Here is a 20,402-nt window from a genome sequence, read left to right as displayed (position 1 = left end):
TAAACCCTCACCATTTATTATAAATTACTATGAGGTAAAAAAAACAAAAAAAAGTGTTGTACTGGATGTAAAAAAAAAACAAAAAAAAACAATTAGGCCTAATTGGTGTATGATTTTTAACTTATTTTAATATTGCGATAAAGTGAGATATGAATAAACTATCAACTTGTTTTTTACTGGGCTTGCAATATTTATTTTTTTGTTGAAGTAGGAACATTTGAAATGCTTTAAATTGAGGCATAATAGCACATGAGGTTTGATGGTTTTAATATAACACTTTTTTTTTATTGAGGCATCTTTAATGAAGGGGACTGAAGATGTAACCAATGACTTAAGTGATTGCTCATGTATCTTTAAAAACTGTGTGCAAAAGAAACTTCTTTTGAGTCTCAAATGAAGTCATTAATTGAGGCAATTGGTTACATATTTTCTGATAATAGTTCATGACTGCTGCAGATATGAACGTTAAGAAATAATTAATAGAGTAGTAAATACTGATATATAAATATATGAACACCTTTACACTCAGGTGACTTTTGTTTGTAATAGGCCTATTGTTTTTTGTTTTAAGGCAAGTGTCAGGTAGGCCTAATCATTGTTTCATTCTGAAGATAAAGATCTAGCATAATACATTTGCAAATACTATTATAAGGTTAGGTTACTTTCTTTGTACACACAGGTAGATTTGTTTTACAGCGTGTGATTGGATTGGCCTCCTTACACACACACACACACACACACACACACACACACACAGTCAACAGCACAGGACACGTTAGACAAAGTGACAATATTACTAAAAAGATAACCCTTTGTAAACAAACAAGACTTCGGTCACATACAAAGGCTAGAAATCTCTTTTTGATTTAAGCTTATCTACACAACCTTATTTGTTTTTGTTCTTTTTTGTTTCTTATTGTATTTAACTCCTTATGTTTTGTCTTTGAATCATCCATTCATGATTGTGGCTTCAAGGAAGCATGAGAAAAACCGGGGTACCTCTTCAACCTCTGTTTGTCATTTCACTGTTATAAACACAACACCAACTTCAACTTCAATTAAAAGTGTTAAGACATTAAGTCTGTTGTTACTGTTACTTAAATTGTGCAAGTTTTTTTTTTTTTTTTGTCACAAGCAAACTGTAAATATTAAGTCACAAGGCTAAACAATCAGGCAATCGAGGAGGCCAGCCAAAACAGGGTCCTAGCTGTCCTAAAGGACCAGGCGGAGAAGTAAACAAAAAAAAAGGATGGCTCCCTAATTACCAGATAAGAATCGATTCGGCCAAGTTTGAATTGTTGCCACGGATTCCTTGTTACAACGCGATGGCAGAAGATCACGAACTGGAGAAGTAAGTAGCTATGTAAACAATGTTATGCTCATTTAAGGGACAAGGCGCTGTTTGTGTATCCTAGCTAACGAGCGAGCCACCATAAGTAGGGAGGCACATTTTTAGTAGACAGCTGTTGTTTTTATTTAGTGTTGTGGTTGTAACGTAATCCTGCCACTTCTACCTTCGCTGTCTGGTTAAAGGTCGACTATATCAGTAAGTCTCCTCTGCTGATTCAGCAGCTGGGGTCAATCCGGGACACTGCTGCTGTCCCTCATTCACGCAGTAATGATCCACTTTCTCCTCTACACGGTGCATCACTCTGTATTCTCTCACTTAATTAAATTACTCTGCCCTTGGCTCCCCCTTGAGGCTTCGTGTCGTCTTTTGTCCTAACTTGACTCTGATAGTTGTCTTTGTGTGTCTGTATCAGGCGTGCAGTCGAAGAGCTCCTTAAGGAGACTGACAGGGCTCGGGTAAGAGCAGAGACCATGGGCCCTGCAGGATGGTGAGTACTGTGTATGACATGCCAGCTGTGTGATCCTGAACACATCAGACATACTTATTACTCTGTTACTTATCCCCTTGCTTGTACTTGATCTTTCTGTGTATCTTCTACACGAGGCAGTGTATTTTCCAAATGCACAGCTCTGCCTTGTTCCTGTGCTGTACTCTCAATTAGTTAATGTCAATACTGTCCATTTACAACTCTGTTTTTGCACATTTACATTTAATCTTTCATATTTCATTTATAACCATTTACAACTCTGTTTTTGCACATTTACATTCAATCTTTCATATTTCATTTATAACCATTTACAACTCTGTTTTTGCACATTTACATTTAATCTTTCATATTTCATTTATAACCATTTACAACTCTGTTTTTGCACATTTACATTTAATCTTCCATATTTAATCTTCCTATTTAAGACTAGTAATGCTTAGTTAAATCCTGGTTGTATATATTCACATTCTTATTTTTGATATTTTTTTTAGTACTTATTTACTTTGTATTTAACATTATATTATGTTTAGATTTGCTAACATTGTGTTTTTACTCATATTGTGTGTTTGGATAACCTGCTGCTGTAACGCCACAATTTCCCAGTTTGGGATCAATAAAGTAATTCTATTCTATTCTATCATCTATGCCCTCCATAGCTTCAGTGCATAGCCTACCTTTCAGAAATGTACTAATTGTATTATATTTAAATTAAAATGTAACATACTCCCAGTAGGAGTCAAAAATACTGAGTATGAACAAGAAAACACCAATTTTCTTTGCACATTATAGCTCGCTGGTGGCGCAGTGGTTAGTGCGTGCGTCCCATGTATGGAGGCTTTAGTCCTCAAAGCGGGTGGCCTGGGTTTGAATCCATCCTGTGGCTCCTTTCCCGCATGTCATTCCCCACTCTCTCTCCCTCTCTCCCTGATTTCCAACTCTATCCACTCTCTCAATAAAGTCACAAAAAGCCCAAAAACAAATCTTTAAAAAAAACTAAAAAATATAATAACTCCCCATGGTTGTAATATAATATCATCATGGAGATACAGCATTTAAAAGAGTATCTTAATGCATGTGTTTAGTGCTGCTGCAGTTAACTAGAATACAATTCCTGCCATTATTGCATGAGCTCCCTAATAATTAATTAATAATTAAGATTATGGGTCAGTATTGTATTCTATTACTTTTGCATGGTTGTAATGGGTTTGTAGCAAGTTATACTTTTTACTATATTGTTTAAATGACTAGAATAAAAGCCTAATTACATTTTTTGTTAATTTTTATAATCATTGTCTTTTAACTTCTAATGACAATACAAGCTGATTCCTTATAGTGGATTGTGACGACCATCCACAGGTCTGAGAGGAGTTCAACACTGTCAGACATCAGAGTAAAACGCTTTGTTTGTTCACTCCTCTGTCAGGCTGAAGTGTCCCCTGCGGAGCACCAACAAGCGCTTCCTCCTAAACACCCTGCGCTCCACTGGCCTGCAGCGACGCACCAGCGAGCCCAGAGCCGAACAGCCCTCCACAAGAGGGCGCCTGAGGAGGAGTGAGTCCCCAGACAGAAGTCGAGACCGCAGCAGAACACCTCCCAGAGATCACAGGAGTAAAAGAGGACACATAGACCATAAACATCATCACAAAGACAGCTGCAATAACAAGGATAAGAGGAGGGAGAGAGACAAAGAGAGGAGTTACAGGCACGGAGACAACAGAGACCAGAGACATGAGAGGGACGGCCAGCCAGAGCAGAGACACAGACAGAGTTCATGAGGAACGATTCCTGTCCAGGGGAGGAACACTGGTTTTATAAAAGACACTCCTCCAGCAGGAAGCTCGGAACGGACACTCCTTAAACTGATCCCTTGCCAGCAAACACACCTCACAGAGCTGCTCTGTACAGCTGCCATGGTGGAATGTGCATAGGAAAGAGTAATTCATTTAAGTTTTTATTATTGTTAAGAGAGCAGAATCGATAACTTTATTTTATATTTTAGAATATTTTTTGAGATGTTGAGATTTACCTAATTGAGCACAAAGGTATTAGCAAAGATAATGTTTTTCATGTCCTCTTTTTCAGATTTACCACTGACTGTAGTGAACACTTAAGTGACCATTATGGCTCAGGAAAGAAAGAAAGAAATGTTTTTATTAAACTGTGAACATTGTCAATCCCTCTCTTCTCTCACATGGCTTCTAGTTTGGAGTAATTCCGTTTTAAATACAGTCCAAAACGCTTCAACATTAATTACATCATTACCACTGCTCTGTTATTATTCACTGGTCACAATGTTTACATAAGGCATGCTCTTGTCGCCACTGGGTAAGCACATTTCTTTGCCTTTGCAGCTTTTGACAGGTAAATACTGGCTATCAGAAAGTGTTTTGTTTGTCAAAGGGAAAGAAATCTTGTCTTCCTGACACTCCCACAGTGTTCTGGCACATGAGTTATAATAGTAATTTTATTTAAGTATTGGTAAAAATGACTTTTTGTTAATATAATAATACCACAATAACTAGACTTCTACTGTCCACCTTGTGTTGAACTGCAGTTTATAGCTGCCTTTTCCCTTCTACCATGCGTTAAAGTGTACACTCTTTTATTGTCCCACGTCCAGAGCGTTTTTATAAAGGGTTCACTTTCAGTGTATTTGGTAAGGAATCTGTTACAGCTGGAGTTAAGCAGCAATTGTCCTTGCTTAGGTCGTTTCACAAAGTGGTGTGTCTGTGAAGTCTGCTTAAAATGCGTTTAACGCCCCTCATGCTTCATAAATCACGCTGCCCATGTCCACTGTCGTGCAGCATGGCGTCGGTTAACTGTTTCCTTCCTCTTTTGAAACAATGATCAAATATAAACACCATTAAGCCATAGAGCAGGGGGTCATTTGTATAGAATTGGTTTACTTGAACTTTATTGCGCCGCTGAGTGCCCATTAAGATACCGGGGAAAGTGCCATAATTGCTTTTGAAGAACTCAGTGCAAACAGTGTATTGATATACACTATCATAGTAAAAGACTTTACTATCATAGCCTGTCTTTTACGGGTTACAAGAAGAGCAGTTAAGTCACCCTGTTTATGTGGCAAAGCCTCAAAATGTGAACGCACAGGAGAGCTCGCTCCACGCGCAGTCTTGTTAATTGAGTTCTGTTGCTCACTCAAACATAATTGGTTAACCACGAGGGCTGCTGTTTAATGGGGCGAAAAGACACCTGCTAAAGGCTAATGACTGACAAACAGAGCGAGAGTGCGTCCGTCCTGTTTGTTAAGGCGCGAGGGGCCCGTGTGCGAAGTCCCACGCGCGCTAAATGGTGTTAAATGATGCGTTTTCAGAAGTAAAATGGGTACTTTTTTAAAAGTCAGAAAAGTGTGTCGATAAATGAAAGCATGTGGAGGTTCATTTCAATGATTTAGCTTTTCGCCAGAGTTTCCAGGACAACTGTGTCTCCATCAGAGCCTCTTATCTTGCAGGTCAACCAATGTTTGCGCCCATATGTATCGATTTATCAGTGTGCACAGGAGAGATATAACCATATAAAGTGTCGATGCTTCATTGTTTGAGAACAATCGTGAGAAACGTGTTTCTTGGTGCGCTCCAAACTCTTAACGCTGCGTGTACATGCTCTTGTCTGTTGCTGCTCTCGGGGCAAACACAGGTGGATGCAGGTAAACGTTGACAGAGCGGCATTGATTTACGCGCCCACGGCCATTCTGTTCAATTTCGTGAAAAATCCCACAGGCTGCAGAATATCCTGGAAACTAAGAGGGCTTTTTTTTGGTCTGCCGTTTTGAGCAAACAGTGAAACCAATGACTTTGTCGCTGCTGGGTCACATGGTGGCAGAGTGACACACCTGTGTGGAGCCGCGAGGGCCCTGCAGTTGCGCCACACGGAGCAGAAGGTGATCGAGAGTTGACACGGCGCAGGTTCAGGTGCATGTGCGGGTCCTCTGAGGAAGCCATGAATCGGGAAGAACATTTTTACCCCTCCCAGGTTTTCAAAGACTCCTGCGCCTACCAGAGATGCCATCAAGGGGAGGACTACAGCCACAGCCCGCCGCCTTGCCTCTACATGAGCAGGCAGGGCCACTCCGTCTACACTTCATCGGCCATGGGAGCCCTGGAGCAGGCCGGCCTTACTGACATCGCCCCCTCGTCTTACGGGTTATCTATGAGGGAGGATCCAGGTGTGCCACAGCTCCTCCATCCTCAGGGACTCCAACAGCAACCCCAGCCTGCTGCAGGGTATGGAGACACGGGGGAGCAGAGCAGATATCCGCTCCCTTTCCCCTGGATGAAAACTACAAAATCACACTCACATACCTGGAAGGGACAGTGGGCAGGTAATCCTTCAAAGCACATTAGTATTGCAATATTGTTGTTTTTTTTTAACTCTACACAAACATTTTTTGTATATTGTACCACTTAGTGATGTACAGGCCTCAAATGACACCATGCTCTTAACAGATTAATCTGGTAGTTCCAATGTACCTTGTCAGTCAGTTTGTAACAGGCACGGAAGGTCAGTGGTTGCCTTCATCAGGTCTTATCGTCAAATGTGTAGGTTTTTTTTTTCCGGTTTTTTTTTATTAAAACTCCCATATCTTAAACCAATAAGAAGTTAAATCATATTGAGCATAAAGGAGCGCTGATACACCCACATCTACCACAATTCTGTTTATATATCGATAAAGGCCTGGGTTAAAAACTAAAATAATTACTTTTTATATCCATTATATTTTTTAGAGTCGTGTTGACCAAATGATGCTGTTGAATCAAAGTACTGGATAATTAAATTGGTCTTTTTTGGCCATTACTCGCAGGTACATTGTTATAAGGTAATTGGTTTAGGTTATGGCCCGAGTTAAAGTTAGATTTGTAATGGTTGGTTCCTTTAGATAAAGTGAGGCTACGAACTAAACATCAAATAAGAGTAAAAATCTACTGTTTCAGGAGGTTTTTCAACTTCTTTCCTTTGGATGAAAAGTTTTAGAACATTCACAAATTGTCATTCTGCTTCACTTATTTCGAAAATTCGGTTCATAGACCATACTCCTACATTAGGGATTATCATGGTTGTTTCTGAACATGTAATATGGACATACCAGTGAATTAATTAGAATTGTAGAATTAATTAGCTTAATTTCTTATTTCACATAGTACCAGCACATTTAGCTATACATCACTAGATCGCGTTGTAGCCTAATACAACATTTCAACAAGGCTGAAATAAATCCAAATTAATATAGAAGGAAAAAAAGCCGTCATCACAGTCGTGGTACATAAACATTTTTACCATCAAAGGCAACACACTGCTCACTAAGTCACACAAAAAGAGAATTAACTTAATACAGGTGTTAGTGAAAATATAGGCCTATATGTCCTACTTTTTGGGTATTATTAAACTTCTAAGTTACATAAAGGACATTCTAGAGACAGAACAGGGTCTCCTTTCAATGTCACATAGGCTACGTATTATCTGGTCTGACTGAGGTGGATTGATTGGCTATTTGTTTGTAGGCTATATTATTTTTGCCTGATGTTTAATTTCAATGTCATGGCTCAATTCCCTTAATCGTGGTCCTAATCGGGGTTAGGAACCCGGTTCACAAATGGGGACACAGGATGTGGCCTACATTACATAGCCTACTTCATCAAAAGAAATGTAAGCAATTTTGACCCCATCAAGGATATTACAAACTTATTATCAAACGTATTGTCAATGCAAATGAAACAAAAATAAGCAATGCCACAATTTTAAATCACAAAATAATTCTTAAATTTGAACCACAAATCAACTCACTCTATAATCATCCGAATGCGTTCAAACTGAATGTCTTGGTTTGAAACTATTACCACAAGACCATCCTCATCGTATTAGGCCTACGCTTCTCCCAAATCTATAATAAGAAATGTTAAGTATTTCTGGGTAAATCTCAGTAATTTTGAGTAACTTTTTACATCACAGTCGAATACATTTTGATTTAACTGGCTAAGACAAATCGCCTATGCACTTTGGATTCTGCAGGTTCGTGCTTGAGGGTTTAAAATCTAACCTACATGCTATACATTATTAGGTATAGGACCAATATTTATTCCGGTAGAAAAAAATATTAGGCCAAATGATATTTATATTAATTCACAGGTGATTGTTTGGTTAAAATAAAAAAAAGTATTCAAATGTTTTGTTAATTGGTTATTTCATTTGTAAGGACATCATGTGTTTGTCTTTAGGACCGTACGTAATGGCAGAGAGTGAGGAAAACAAACGCACGAGGACAGCCTATACGCGCGCTCAGCTCCTCGAGCTCGAGAAGGAGTTCCTGTTTAACCGATACATCTCGAGGCCGCGGCGCGTGGAGCTCGCGCTCACCTTGAGCCTTACCGAGCGACACATCAAGATCTGGTTCCAGAACCGGCGCATGAAGTGGAAAAAGGAGGAGGACCGGAGGCGGGTGAGGGGAGCCGACCCCGACCAAGACTCCTCCATCACCTCTGGTGACCAGGCGGATGCTGCGGGTGGGGTCTCCTCCACCTCACCACCTGTTTCCCCGTTAACTCGTCACTCCCTATCTGCTCCTACACACAGAGAGCCCGCATAGATCTGCTGGAATGTCTCAATATACGTGAACTGATATTACAGGGTTGTTTTTCAAGTTCCTCATAAGGCTTTCCCGTGTGACTGGATTTTAGTACAAGATCCAAAGTTAGAAAAATACAGCACTAAGTCTCCATTTCTCCATAGAGTTCAGAGTGAGATTATGGTGCCAATTTTCCAAAGACTCCCATGAACTTTAGGGACTATCTTTATCATCGTTATTGGATGGGCATACCCATCTGTCATTTTCTGGACTTAAGGGACATATTTTCATCCCATTTCATCATGCATATGTTCACAATCAAATCATGGAAAATCCAACTGCTTTTTATCCCGTTAGAGTCAGGAAATTGGATTACACAAACTCCCATATAGAGTAACCAAGTTTTACATCACATCATTTTTCACCTCATGTCCTTTGTATAAATGTATTGATGTATATATGCATAATATGACTGTCCTCCTATTTCAGCAAATATTGTGTAAAGTTTAAAATTCGCTATCACATATTTTATTGTTTGAAGAATTGATTGTATGGTATAAGATTAATAAAACACAATACATTTGTAACAAAACCAATAGGCTATTGCAGCATATTCAAGTGGGGGGTCTAAAAAAGGTGGTTTAACCAGGGGTGTGTCCAGAGGATGGCATGGGAAAAACTTGAATCTGATTGGCCACGCAAGGTGCCACTACAAAATCCTGAACACTGATGCACTATATGTCTGATCGGGGACTTGTTGAAATAAACTATTCTGGGTGTGTTGAAACACTCCTGGCTTTCTTTGCATTAAAATGTAGCACAATTTATCCTTTTGAGCACAATTGTAGAAAAAGTATTTGCACATCTATTAGAAAAGACCAAAAATATTATTTTTGCTGTCAATAAAGTGTGCAGGGGTAGGCCTATGTTTACAATTGTTCAAGTTTGGACATACATCATTATAGAATCAAACTTAGGGATTTAATTGTATTTCCACTTTGCTGTGTTACTTTGTGAAGTTAAAAAAAAAAATACACAGGAATATAACATTTAGAAGATACTTTAATCTCAGTACTTAAAGACATGATTATTGGAGACACAAAGAGTAAATGAATACTATTCATAGTCATGTCACAAACATCATGCCACCCCACTATAAGTGCTACAGTTGGCCCACCCCCGTCAAAAAAAAGATCTGGACACGCCCCTGGGTTTAACTGGCACAGCAGAATTCCAGCATGAAATACAGATTCATAACTTGTTGGAAGCGTCAGCGAGTATCGCCTGTAAACGCAGACGACATATCTTCTTCACCTCCTCGATGCCGCGTGCCCTCTCTACAGCGCAATCGTTGTGGCAGCGCGCGGACAGCTGACGTAATATGTTCTCCTTGTCGTTCATCCTCGCGCAAATGACGAACGGGAATCCGAAGCGCTGCTTGTACTCCTCGTTGAGCCGGGCCATGCGCGTTGCCTCAGCGGAGCTCAGAGCATCCATACCAGCGCCTGCCTGCTCCTGGAGCGACTCTGGAGTCAACGTGCCGCTCTGGAGGTCCCTTCCGGCGAGGTCCGGGTGACACCTGAGTATTCCCTCTTTACCTGGACACATACAAAGAGTGTTTTTTTTGCACAGTTTCTTAACTTAAAAAAAAAAAAAACAACAACACACAAAAGTCTGTACAGCGTATTTAGACTGTGTCTCACCTGAGTCTGGTAGAGCGTCGATGAATTCACTAATCGCAGTATGCAAAGTCGACAAACTCAAAAATGGACGACTGGACCACACAGCAGCTACAATCAAAGGACATTTCTCCACCACATTACCGAAAATATTCACAAAATCCTCGTATGGAAGAGTATTTACTGTGGAGACGTCCATTTTTCGAGTGAGGATCCGCTTTTTTCACCTTCGGACAAAACCTTGCAGCAGACCTGAGGGTCAATGCACCTTCGGACACACTCAACTCTCAACTCAACTTTGTGTATATAGCACTTCGTCTTTGCACACAACACAGTTGATCCCAAGTGCTGAACAGCGCAGATAAAAACACAAATAAAGCACAAAGAGAAAGCTCCCCGTTCGTCAGGCTTAGGTTAATGTTTCCTGTGTGTCAGAGCAGCTGTCAATCAGCTGCATTTTGTAAAGTTAAAGTTTCTCGAATAGATGAGTGAGTGATTAAATCAGACATAAATTTGCTTCAACTTCCACAACACGCAGTCTGCTCTCTGGCGTCTCCAAGCGCACAATGAAGGGAACTGCCAGTTAATGTCAGGTATTACCAGGGTAACAATTTGAAGGTGACTGAACACAAGAGCAAAACTTATAGGCCTAATGAAGACCATGTTCAACAAGTTCTGATAACTTGGCTCATTTCTTTTCTGAAATAATGAAAAGTGATTCCTCTTTTGTCTTTTGGAAACTGCTTAAGAACACTTTGAAAATTGTCAGATTAGACAGCTTCAATGTAAAAGTTTTCTTTATTGAAACACTAAAACTTAAACGTGTACAAAGACATGATTCAAAGCCTTTAAAATACTGAATAACAGCCAAAAGCTTTGAGAAATTATATCAACATGCACAAAAATTAGGATTCATCTTCAAATTAGAGCTGCGCACTGAAGAAAACAAAAAGAAGTACAATTATATGTCATTGTTTAACAACCACTTTGGGAAAAGTGTTGTTTCTATTTGTATATATAAAATGATTGGAAATGATTTTAAAAGTTGCAACAGTCGGGGCGCTGGTGGCGCAGTGGTTAGTGCTCGCGCCCCATAGGAGGCTGTAGTCCTCCAGGCGGGCGGCCCGGGCTCGAGACCCGTGGCTCCTTTCCTGCATGTCATTCCCCACTCTCTCTCTCCCTGATTTCTGACTCTATCCACTGTCCTATCTCTGCAATAAAGGCACAAAAAGCCCTAAAAAAAGTTGCACCAGTCTATAGCTCTATAATGTACATGGTAAAACATTTTCATATGTTCAGCCTTTATGAGAATATCCAGTATCCTTTAATCAAAGCTGCTTTTCATGTTTAGCTACACAGTAAAAATTCATTAAAAACTGAAATGCTGTATTTGGGTTCAGAACACATTATCACAAGAATATAAATCACAGAATATCTTATTAAAACCTTATGTTTTACAGAATATATAATAACTCTTTAGATAATAATCAGGGGAAGAACTTTAAATAAACTGCCGTTAATAGTTATAACAGTCATAATCAAATTCAGCGACGAAGCATTCGGCAATAGTTGATCACTCTGTATCAGATGTCTTCAGAAGCTTCTCCTCAGCAGCCTCTGCGTCTGGACTCTCTGCTTTGCTGTCTTCGGTCGGTTGGGTTCGACAGTAGTCGTTGGCAGATTGCGTGTTGTTCTTATCCCGCGTAGTCAAGGCAGAAATGTCCAAAACATCTGCGGCATTCTGGTAGACGGTGGACGTCTGCTCAATCATGTTGTGGTATATCTGGAAGAGGATTAAGTTCAGATAACGCTCAGCTTCTATGTTGAAACTTTATAATCATCAGTGACGGTAAAGAGGATAACATTCGGCTGAGAACTATGTTGATTTCATGCAACAGGTCTACCTTTTCTTCTCTGTCCATCAGTCGGTCACACATAAAGGAGACCACTTTGGAGAAAGACGGCCGATTGCAGGGATCCAGAGCCCAACACTTACACATCATCCCATACCTGGACAATGCAGTCACGGGGAAAAGAGATGAAATATTCATACATATGTTTGAGATCTTTTCAGAAAAGACAGTCTTGTATTTAGCACCTGTACTTATATCACTCACTTCAAAGAAAATACTGTCAACTAAGTAGTGAAGACTTATCGACTAAAGTATTAAAGTTACTGTAAAATGTAAAAAACTGTAAAAAGTACTTTTAGTGTTTAATAACTGTAGTATATTAAAAAAGTCTTCATTTCTTATTTAAGTCAAGTAACATAGAATATTAACATACAATTAGTACAAATGAATTACAAGTGCATCAAAATGTTCTTTTCAGTTGTTGTGTTAGTGTAATCATGAGCATTACCATCATCTATATTTATTCTGCCTCATTCTGTTTTCCTGCTTCGCTTCATTGTTATTATATCAGAGCTGGTTTCTTTAAAATAAATAAATAATGTTTCTACATTCCCATAAAGACTGAAAAACACCTACACAGACTCGTCAGCGTAGTATGGACACTCCATCTTGAACCCTCTTTCGATCATTGAGTAGAAAGTATGATCCACCTTCATGCCCGGGTACGGAGTAACACCTAAGAGCACAAAGTCAGACAGACAGAGCTGGTGTTAATCATTGTGCAAGGAGTGATTGTGTGCTCGCTCTTTTAAAATGTACTGCTAATGAAAGGAATAACCAAGTGAGAAGATCTCCCAGAGCAGGATGCCATAGGCCCAGACGTCACTCTTCATGGTGTATATTCCCTGAAAGGTGCTCTCTGGGGCCATCCACTTCACTGGTAGACGCACCTGACGGACAGCAAAGACACGTCAGCGTATGTGTGAGAAGTGGTCAAAGAACTTTCAAACAACTGAGGTTGTAAGGAAAAGCTGACATACATTTCCTCTGACGACGTAGTTGGAGTCGTTGTCAATGTCTCGGGCAAGACCAAAGTCACCAATTTTCACCAGTCTGCCCTTTGTCACTAACACATTCCGAGCAGCCAGGTCTCGATGGATGCACTGCAGACGGACAGGACAGCACGTCAGGATACAGGCTCCCATCATACATCACACAATCCACAAAGTCAAGCACATCACTTATTATATTGTACATCTGAAGTTGATCTTTTTTTTAATTTGTCCTCATGAGCATTTACAGGATTTACATGTAGCATTTAAGGTTTCGGAAACAATATGTTTTACATTTATGTTGTAAAACCTCCATTTTTATCTCCTCCATTATCTGAGAATTTAAACTCAAAAACATTTCTCTTTTTTTTAAGAATCAACAAATCAGCAGTCATTTCATTTATTACAAACTTTTAATCAATGAATCGTCTCAGCTCAAGTGATGTGAATAATTAAAGCGTTGAACTAAAAGGCATTATTTGTTCCTCCTAAGAGTCTGGGGATGACGGAAAACGGCTAACGGAGAGAGTTCCCATGCTGCTGCTCTTTTTGTCTTACATTCTTGGAGGAGAGGAACTCCATCCCTTTGGCCACTTGGAAGGCAAAGCTGAGCAGGTCGTCAAACGTCAGGGTCTGAGGGTCCTCCGTCAGATCATCACCTGGATGTTCATAGATATCTGGAGCAGTTGAGACAGGTAGAGGTGAAACATTTGCAGAACTCTTAAGCTGTAGGTGTTGATATATTAGTATGAAAACATGTTCTGCCTTCAGAAGGTCGTGTTTCACCTTCAAAGATGTTCATGTCAGCGGAGGTGAGAGTGAGCAGGGCGATGTCCTCCTGCCCTCTGGTGGTGGGAGGGTACATGGGCACGTAATTACCAACTGTGCTGTCGTGCTCACTGAGAGAACAAAGTCATGTTAAAATCACACTTAAAGTCATTCTTGCCTTTAGTCACCGTCGTTGCTTCATTATTCTCAGCGCTGTCCCTCGCTTCATTTGTTCCCACCTGGAGCTCTTGCTGGACTGCAGGTTGTGGTACAGGCTGAGAAAACGGTCCTTGTTGAAAGCATCAGTCACAGACTTGTGGTATTGCTCTCGGTTTTGCTTTAGGTAGTTTAGTAAATCTCCACAACAGCAGTACTGGAAAATCAGGTAAGTGGGCCCTGTAGGGGAAATATTAGTAATCATTAATAACACTTTACTTAAACCCTCTTTAATATTTATAAGCACTGGATAAGCATTATACTGGTTTATTAAACAATCTTGTAGTTGTTAGCATACAATCTTTAAGCGTTTAAAGATGTAAAATATGTGAGTATAACTTGTTATTATTATTATTATCATGAAGCAGCAGTAAACATACCCGAGTCTGTGCATGCCCCCAGCAGGTTGACAATATTGGCATGGTGACCGATGTGAGTCAGCATCTTCAGTTCTGACATCAAAGCTTCCTTCTCCACAGTCTGGTGTTTCTCTGAATGCGAGTGTGCGAGTCAAACACCACATCAGATACTGCGATGACCTCCGTGACATTTCCAACCTCTGCCATGAAAATAACGACACCAAACACTGACCTTTAAGCATCTTGACGGCCACCTGCTGAGAGACTCCAGGCTTGTTGATGCCGTAAGCCGTCGCCTGGACCACCATGCCAAAAGCTCCAGAGCCAAGCTCCTTACCTGAGAGGCAACACAATAACACCCCTCGGGAATAAATGATCAGGACGAACTGACTCAACTTATTACGCAATGTTTTGAAAATAAAGCCAGAAACTAGTGGGGGCCTTTCATAATAATTAAGTTGATGCCAGCCCTAAAGAGCTATTCCCCCTCTTACTATACCAGATGGTTTCCTTTAGGCTTGATCATTTGTGTGACTCTTTGAAGGGCTCTGTACCCTAAATCAAGAGCCTCTGGAGTGGACTACTCAATATCACATTAACTATACATATATAAATATATACATATATATATTTTTAAGTTCGATTTAGTGAAGTTCGATGATGTATTTGGCTCTGATTCTGATTTCTGAATGCCTTCCACCTTCTATAATAACCATGCCCTGTCATTTTTGCCAGATCCTTTTGATTATAAGAAATGAGGATTTACAGCTAAAACAGTAAACCTCTTCTAGAGTTTAAAATCACTGTGTTGGTTCTTCTTTCTTTGAGTAAAGGATTTTAGTTTTCCCAACGCAAAAGTCTGCCATCACAGCTAGTGTCTGCCGATCATACCCAGTTCCAGGTTCTCTCGAGGAAACTCCCACTTCTGGTTGTACTCAAAATCTTTGAAGTTTATGTAGATGTAATCATTGTCACTGGGTCCAACCGTCTGGATTATCTGAAGCTGGGACTGGTACTGGGGTTTCTGTCGGAGAAGCAATATGGTCATACTCCTGTGTGTTTTTATGTGTATGTAAGCATATTGATGTGTCATATTTACCTTCTTTTTGACAAAGTATGTTAGCACCACAATAAGTATTACTAAAGCCACCAGCAAAAGCACACTGCCTACTTTCAGCATCATCAGGCCGCCGCTCTCATCATATGGAGCACCTAAAAACAGTAAGAACAGAGTGTTTGTACTGACAGTCATTATTACAAAGAATGGAAATTATGTTCGCTTGTGACATGGTACTCACTTCCTCTGGAGGCCTTCATTGAAGGTGGGTAGTACATTTGGCACCAGGAGCCAACTGAGTTTGTCAGACAAAACCTTAAATTGTGTCCATCCACGAGCTCTCGGCTCAGCGAGCTCTTGATTGTCTTGTTGCATGAAGCACTTGAGTCTGTTCCAAAGGCAGATGGGATCTTTTTCCAGGAAGAGTCTGAGTTACAATCACTAAAAGACAAATAGCTAAGACTTTAGAAAATCTGAATCTTAGTGCACATTAGGGTGGCAATGCCTTTTGACCTGGACAGATCGGACAGTGAGTGTACCTGTTGTTGGCTGAAGAACAAGACATCCAGGTGTAATTTGCTGGCACAAGAGTCACAGTCAGAAAGTTGAAGGTATCATTATCCATATCTGTGGTGAATTTGAACTCCGGAGGGTCTGAAGCAAAGTCAGTGGACATTACAATTTCATCCATTTGAAATGTTGTTGTATAGACATAACATAGAGACAATAAATACATCTCTTACCTACAACACACACTGATATAGTCTTTGTTTCATTTTGTCCTCCAGCCTTCAAGTGCAACTTGTAATCTCCTGATTTAAGTGGATCACAGTGCTTCACAGTGCTGCAGAGAGAGAGTGTAACATTTAAAAACTCTAAAAGTCATATGTCTTTATCAGAATATCTCAATTGGTTGTATTTTCAAATGGTCAAAGGTGATGTTCATGGAGAGACATTTCTTCAAGTTTCATGGAAAGAGTTAGCTCAAGAGAGAAGGAGCTACCTGTGTTTCGTCACCCATTCGTCCCGCAAACATTTTGTCACAGTTTTATCCGGAGCTTCCCAGAAACACTGCTCAAGCACAGGGTAGTAAGAGACGTTGGCTTCCAGACAGGAGCTTGAGGCACGCTCAGCTGGTAGGATCTTACTTTCATTCAGCTTGGAAATAAGGAAACCCTCAGCTATAATGAAACACAAGAATGTTACCAGTTCATTTATAATGGGACTAAAAATAAGACAGAACATCATTTTTGAAATTTAGCTCTACATACCCTGAATGTTAACGTAGACAGACTTAGTTTTGTTCGATGGACTTCTGCAGGTATATGTGCCACTGTGGTCCACACGGACAGATTGGATGAACAGGTAGGTCATGCAACTCTTGTAAATGCAGTCATTTTTTATGCAGATCTGTGGCAGGAGCATTAGAAGTTAGGTGGAGAAGACTTTTGCAGCAGTTGCGTCTTGGCTCAAGTCAAATTAAATTGGTGAGTTAATTCTTGAAGAACATGAAGGTAAGAAAGTCAGACCATCAACATGAAGTTACTGTACCTCCTTTTTGATTGTGGAAGAGCACTTTAATGCCTCGTCACTCATTCTTCTGCTGCCGATCTCCCACACAGCTGTCGGTGGGTTATATTTCTGTATTCTGCAGCGAAGCAGCAAAGGCTGACCAGGGCTAAAAGTCACATTAGAAACCTCTTCTTTTCTCATAACATCAGTCTCTACGTCTGAAACACACACAAAGTAATATGTTTTCAACTCTCTTGAATTGTTTGCAATAGCATGATTCATCGGGGATTAATCACTTTTCCTCCAACCTTTTCATAATCCAAACGAGGCAACTAAGTTTGAACTTATTTACTATGCATTCATTGCTTGCAGACCTTTTTATAAGAATATATTAAATATATTTCAAAGTCATACCATAGTCATGAAGTTGGGAGCACTCTTGTCCTTCAGCGTTCGTAGCACAGCACATAACTCCTCTGTTGTAATAATTACTACTGGATACGCTGCTTCCTGTACGTCTTTTGTCTTTGGGTTCAACTTTTCCATCAACAATTCTGTTAAAAAGGAGGACAAGATAAATTAATGACATTTATTACCTTTCTTTAATTAACCTTATAACATTATTACACATACTTATGCATAGACATGTAATGTATGACATCTTACCCAGACCATGTTATGCCAGGCTTTGGGTGGCCCTCAGAGATGCACGTGAAGTCAGGGGAAGTGTTTAGGGTATCCACACGGTCCAGAGACAGCATTGGTTTTGTGGGACGTTCTAGAAAAACATTTTTTTTTTTAACATAGCCTTATTACAGCATGAAACAGTCTAGCATTTGTCTGTGGTGTGATCGCTGACTGAGCACAGCAGTAGAGAGGTGTTACTCACTCGTGACTGCTTGAAGAGACACATTCATGGAGGAGCTGGTGCCATTGCTGGTTTCACAGCTCAACGTGTATTCCCCTGAATCCGCCTCAGAAAGAGGTCGAAAGACCAAAAACCGATGCCCGTGTCTGGTGGTTAAAGGACACTTCTGGGGTTAACTCCCAAAAAGAATGAAAGGAAATGCATTAAAGCACAAGCGTAGACATTCACTTACTCTGTCTTTACTGTGGTTGGTACCGGTTCTGTTCCTCTGGTCCAGCTGCAGTATTCAGGTAAGTGATACAGGGAGATCAAGAGTTCCACACCCACAAACACCTCTACGCTGACGGCACCAGACACATTCAGATAGTCAGCCGGCACAAAACACGCCACCTGAGAGACACAACACACCTTTCAATGATGGCATTAAGTTTGTCAGCATGACTTAATGAACTAATGACAAACTTTAACAGCTGTTAGAACAAACACAAAAAGGCTCTGATACCACTTTTTTATGGAATACAACATTTATTATAAGACTATTGAATACCTTTGTGTAACAAAAAACAACTTGCATTATCTTATTTTTATTTACTTAATGACATCCTCTTTACTTAAATTTCAACCAAAGATCAAAATTTGAATTCATAAAATGTAATGTTGACTTATAGCACATGGTGTTGTGAATAATATTTCTACTGTTACTTTTAAATAACTATTACTTTTTGCTAATCCCCCCCTTCTCTTTTTGTTTCTTATTTTGAAGCAGACTATTCTAGATATGATCGTGCTATATTCTGTAAGGGTAACTGTATGTCTGAATTCCCCCTCAGGGGTAAATAAAGCATCTCTGATTCTGATTCACAATCACTCTCTTACATGCATTGTCTATTGAAGTATTTGTGACAGTAAGCCAGCATGCACAGTACCAGCAACATGAAACTGAGAAGCTACTACCTTTACATCAAAATAAACTATTTAAAAGTAGTCTTTCTGCTGTTACAGCTCTCCGAGTTGTTATCTTTTTGTACTGAAATGACACATAAAGTGAAGGTTCATGACCTGATAAACAGAAATAAAACCTGAGACATTTATTCTAGTCTGATGTTATTTCCCTATTGTATGTTTTACATCCTCTTGCTGCTTTGCAGTTTTGCAAAGTGAATCCATTTTGTAATATTAAATACAAGAAAAAAAATGTATGTTTGTTTCGTCTGGTAATATTATCCTGTGTTTGGAAGACAATGGCAGTGACTATAGGACAAAAACATACTGTATGTGCTGGATATTTAATCACATAATTGATCAAATAATTATGGTTTATAACACCTCCAGTTTAAAGGTACTTCATGAGACTAAAGCAGGGGTATATTTTAAAGAAGCTGTAACTCATGCACATTTTATTTCACGTTCAAAACATTCACGGGAACGTACCAGAGAATTTCCCGTTACTCATTCATTTTTCAGAGATATACAGTAAATCAAAAAAGACTAGTACATATTCAAACAATAAAGTTGTTCAGTAAACACATAGTAAACTTTGCTTTCAGCGTTTACCTTTTGAGTGGATACACAGGCCTGATTCTGCCCTGCCACCCCACCAGAGCTGTGCAGCCCCACAGCACACAGCAGGAGTACAGCTGGAAAGACAGAGAATTATTTGTTTTTATTCCAAATGATTTCACAAGTTTCCTCAGATGTCAGAGGTGACTACCAATCTTATAAACATGAAGCATTCAGACAAGATAAACAACAAGTGAAAACATTATAACTTTAAAGGTTAAAAAGTGAATTCCTTAGGTTATGTCTGCTTGGAGGTGAAGATTGGTTAAACAGTATAATCGTTATACACTAACTCTCACTTATGTGATTAGACCGACACATATAATATTTTGAAACTATTTTCTGTTTCACTTCTAATGACGAACAAGCTATCAGCATCTCAACACAAGAAACTTTTCATCTGCTGTCCCATCTCATATTGCAAAAGTACAGCTGAATCAAGCGCAAGTAGCCTAGAGGTTATAGCATGCGCCTCACGTACAGAGGCAGCCCGGGTTCGATTCTGACCTGTGGCTCCTTTCCTGCAAGTATTTTGCCACCATCTCTATCCACTGTCATGTCTCTCCAATAAAAGCCCAAAAAAAAAACATACAGCTGAATTTTTATATCAACCAAATATTTGATATATTAAAGAATGTATTTCTTAGGTAGATTAATGAATTCCCATATACAAAATAAGATAATATCCTGTTGAATTAAGAAGTCTATGTAAAATCTGAATATTAAAACACTAGTTCTTGAATGCATGTTTGATTCGCTCATCCACAAAACATAGTATTTCAAATGATCGGACTCACCCATGATCACATTTTTCAGCCACATCTCTGACTCTTTCACTGTGTCAGTCACATAGCCTACTCATCTGTCCAACAGCGACACTGTGATGTAGAAGATGTGAGTGAGTACTTTTAAAACAGAGGAAGTGTCTCTGAATGGGCTGACAGCCACGCCTGGCAGCGACGTTTACAGTGTAAGAATGACCAGAATATGAAATCTTAAATATGCTTCATCATTTTTTTTGCAGATGAATGTCAGAACTTTATGGGGTATACTTTACATC

General features: G+C 39.6%; 4 protein-coding genes across 4 annotated transcripts; 2 read left to right on the top strand and 2 right to left on the bottom strand.

The window, feature by feature from the left end:
- The first annotated feature begins 1,206 nt into the window (after positions 1–1,206).
- Positions 1,207–4,359, top strand: si:ch211-140b10.6 (protein POLR1D-like). The gene is made up of 3 exons (XM_061064087.1): positions 1,207–1,351; positions 1,764–1,838; positions 3,262–4,359. Exons 1-3 carry the CDS (start codon positions 1,326–1,328, stop codon positions 3,611–3,613), a joined length of 453 nt encoding a protein of 150 aa, XP_060920070.1. The 5' UTR covers positions 1,207–1,325; the 3' UTR covers positions 3,614–4,359.
- Positions 4,360–4,973: 614 nt separating this feature from the next.
- Positions 4,974–9,014, top strand: pdx1 (pancreatic and duodenal homeobox 1). Its single transcript, XM_061064086.1, has 2 exons — positions 4,974–6,180; positions 8,072–9,014. Exons 1-2 carry the CDS (start codon positions 5,775–5,777, stop codon positions 8,437–8,439), a joined length of 774 nt encoding a protein of 257 aa, XP_060920069.1. The 5' UTR covers positions 4,974–5,774; the 3' UTR covers positions 8,440–9,014.
- Positions 9,015–9,462: 448 nt separating this feature from the next.
- Positions 9,463–10,610, bottom strand: urad (ureidoimidazoline (2-oxo-4-hydroxy-4-carboxy-5-) decarboxylase). Its single transcript, XM_061064085.1, has 2 exons — positions 10,122–10,610; positions 9,463–10,016 (listed from the first exon to the last, which is right to left on the bottom strand). The coding sequence occupies exons 1-2, from the start codon at positions 10,294–10,296 to the stop codon at positions 9,670–9,672; spliced, it is 522 nt and encodes a 173-aa protein (XP_060920068.1). The 5' UTR covers positions 10,297–10,610; the 3' UTR covers positions 9,463–9,669.
- Positions 10,611–10,876: 266 nt separating this feature from the next.
- flt3 (fms related receptor tyrosine kinase 3) lies at positions 10,877–20,247 on the bottom strand. The gene is made up of 24 exons (XM_061064084.1): positions 20,140–20,247; positions 19,337–19,419; positions 18,015–18,172; positions 17,804–17,928; positions 17,581–17,692; positions 17,329–17,468; positions 16,954–17,132; positions 16,674–16,812; positions 16,406–16,583; positions 16,146–16,246; positions 15,942–16,056; positions 15,644–15,843; positions 15,445–15,557; positions 15,237–15,369; positions 14,578–14,682; positions 14,367–14,477; positions 14,010–14,166; positions 13,789–13,901; positions 13,561–13,679; positions 12,991–13,113; positions 12,789–12,900; positions 12,587–12,686; positions 12,002–12,107; positions 10,877–11,880 (listed from the first exon to the last, which is right to left on the bottom strand). The coding sequence occupies exons 1-24, from the start codon at positions 20,162–20,164 to the stop codon at positions 11,671–11,673; spliced, it is 3,057 nt and encodes a 1,018-aa protein (XP_060920067.1). The 5' UTR covers positions 20,165–20,247; the 3' UTR covers positions 10,877–11,670.
- Positions 20,248–20,402: the final 155 nt, after the last annotated feature.

The sequence above is a fragment of the Labrus mixtus genome, chromosome 19, assembly GCF_963584025.1.
Source record: "Labrus mixtus chromosome 19, fLabMix1.1, whole genome shotgun sequence".
NCBI classification, from domain to species: domain Eukaryota; kingdom Metazoa; phylum Chordata; class Actinopteri; order Labriformes; family Labridae; genus Labrus; species Labrus mixtus.
This window is presented reverse-complemented; position numbering and strand designations above follow the sequence as displayed.

Coding starts and splice junctions, on each gene's coding strand:
- si:ch211-140b10.6 (XM_061064087.1), top strand. CDS start 1,326: ATGGCAGAAGATCACGAACTGGAGAA. Junction 1,352..1,763: donor GAAGATCACGAACTGGAGAA/GTAAGTAGCTAT, acceptor TGTCTGTATCAG/GCGTGCAGTCGAAGAGCTCC. Junction 1,839..3,261: donor ACCATGGGCCCTGCAGGATG/GTGAGTACTGTG, acceptor CTCCTCTGTCAG/GCTGAAGTGTCCCCTGCGGA.
- pdx1 (XM_061064086.1), top strand. CDS start 5,775: ATGTGCGGGTCCTCTGAGGAAGCCATGAATCGGGAAGAACATTTTTAC. Junction 6,181..8,071: donor CTGGAAGGGACAGTGGGCAG/GTAATCCTTCAA, acceptor GTTTGTCTTTAG/GACCGTACGTAATGGCAGAG.
- urad (XM_061064085.1), bottom strand. CDS start 10,296: ATGGACGTCTCCACAGTAAATACTCTTCCATACGAGGATTTTGTGAAT. Junction 10,017..10,121: donor CGACGCTCTACCAGACTCAG/GTGAGACACAGT, acceptor GTATGTGTCCAG/GTAAAGAGGGAATACTCAGG.
- flt3 (XM_061064084.1), bottom strand. CDS start 20,164: ATGTGGCTGAAAAATGTGATCATGG. Junction 17,133..17,328: donor CTCCCAACTTCATGACTATG/GTATGACTTTGA, acceptor TGTGTGTTTCAG/ACGTAGAGACTGATGTTATG. Junction 12,108..12,586: donor TACTACGCTGACGAGTCTGT/GTAGGTGTTTTT, acceptor TGCATTGTCCAG/GTATGGGATGATGTGTAAGT.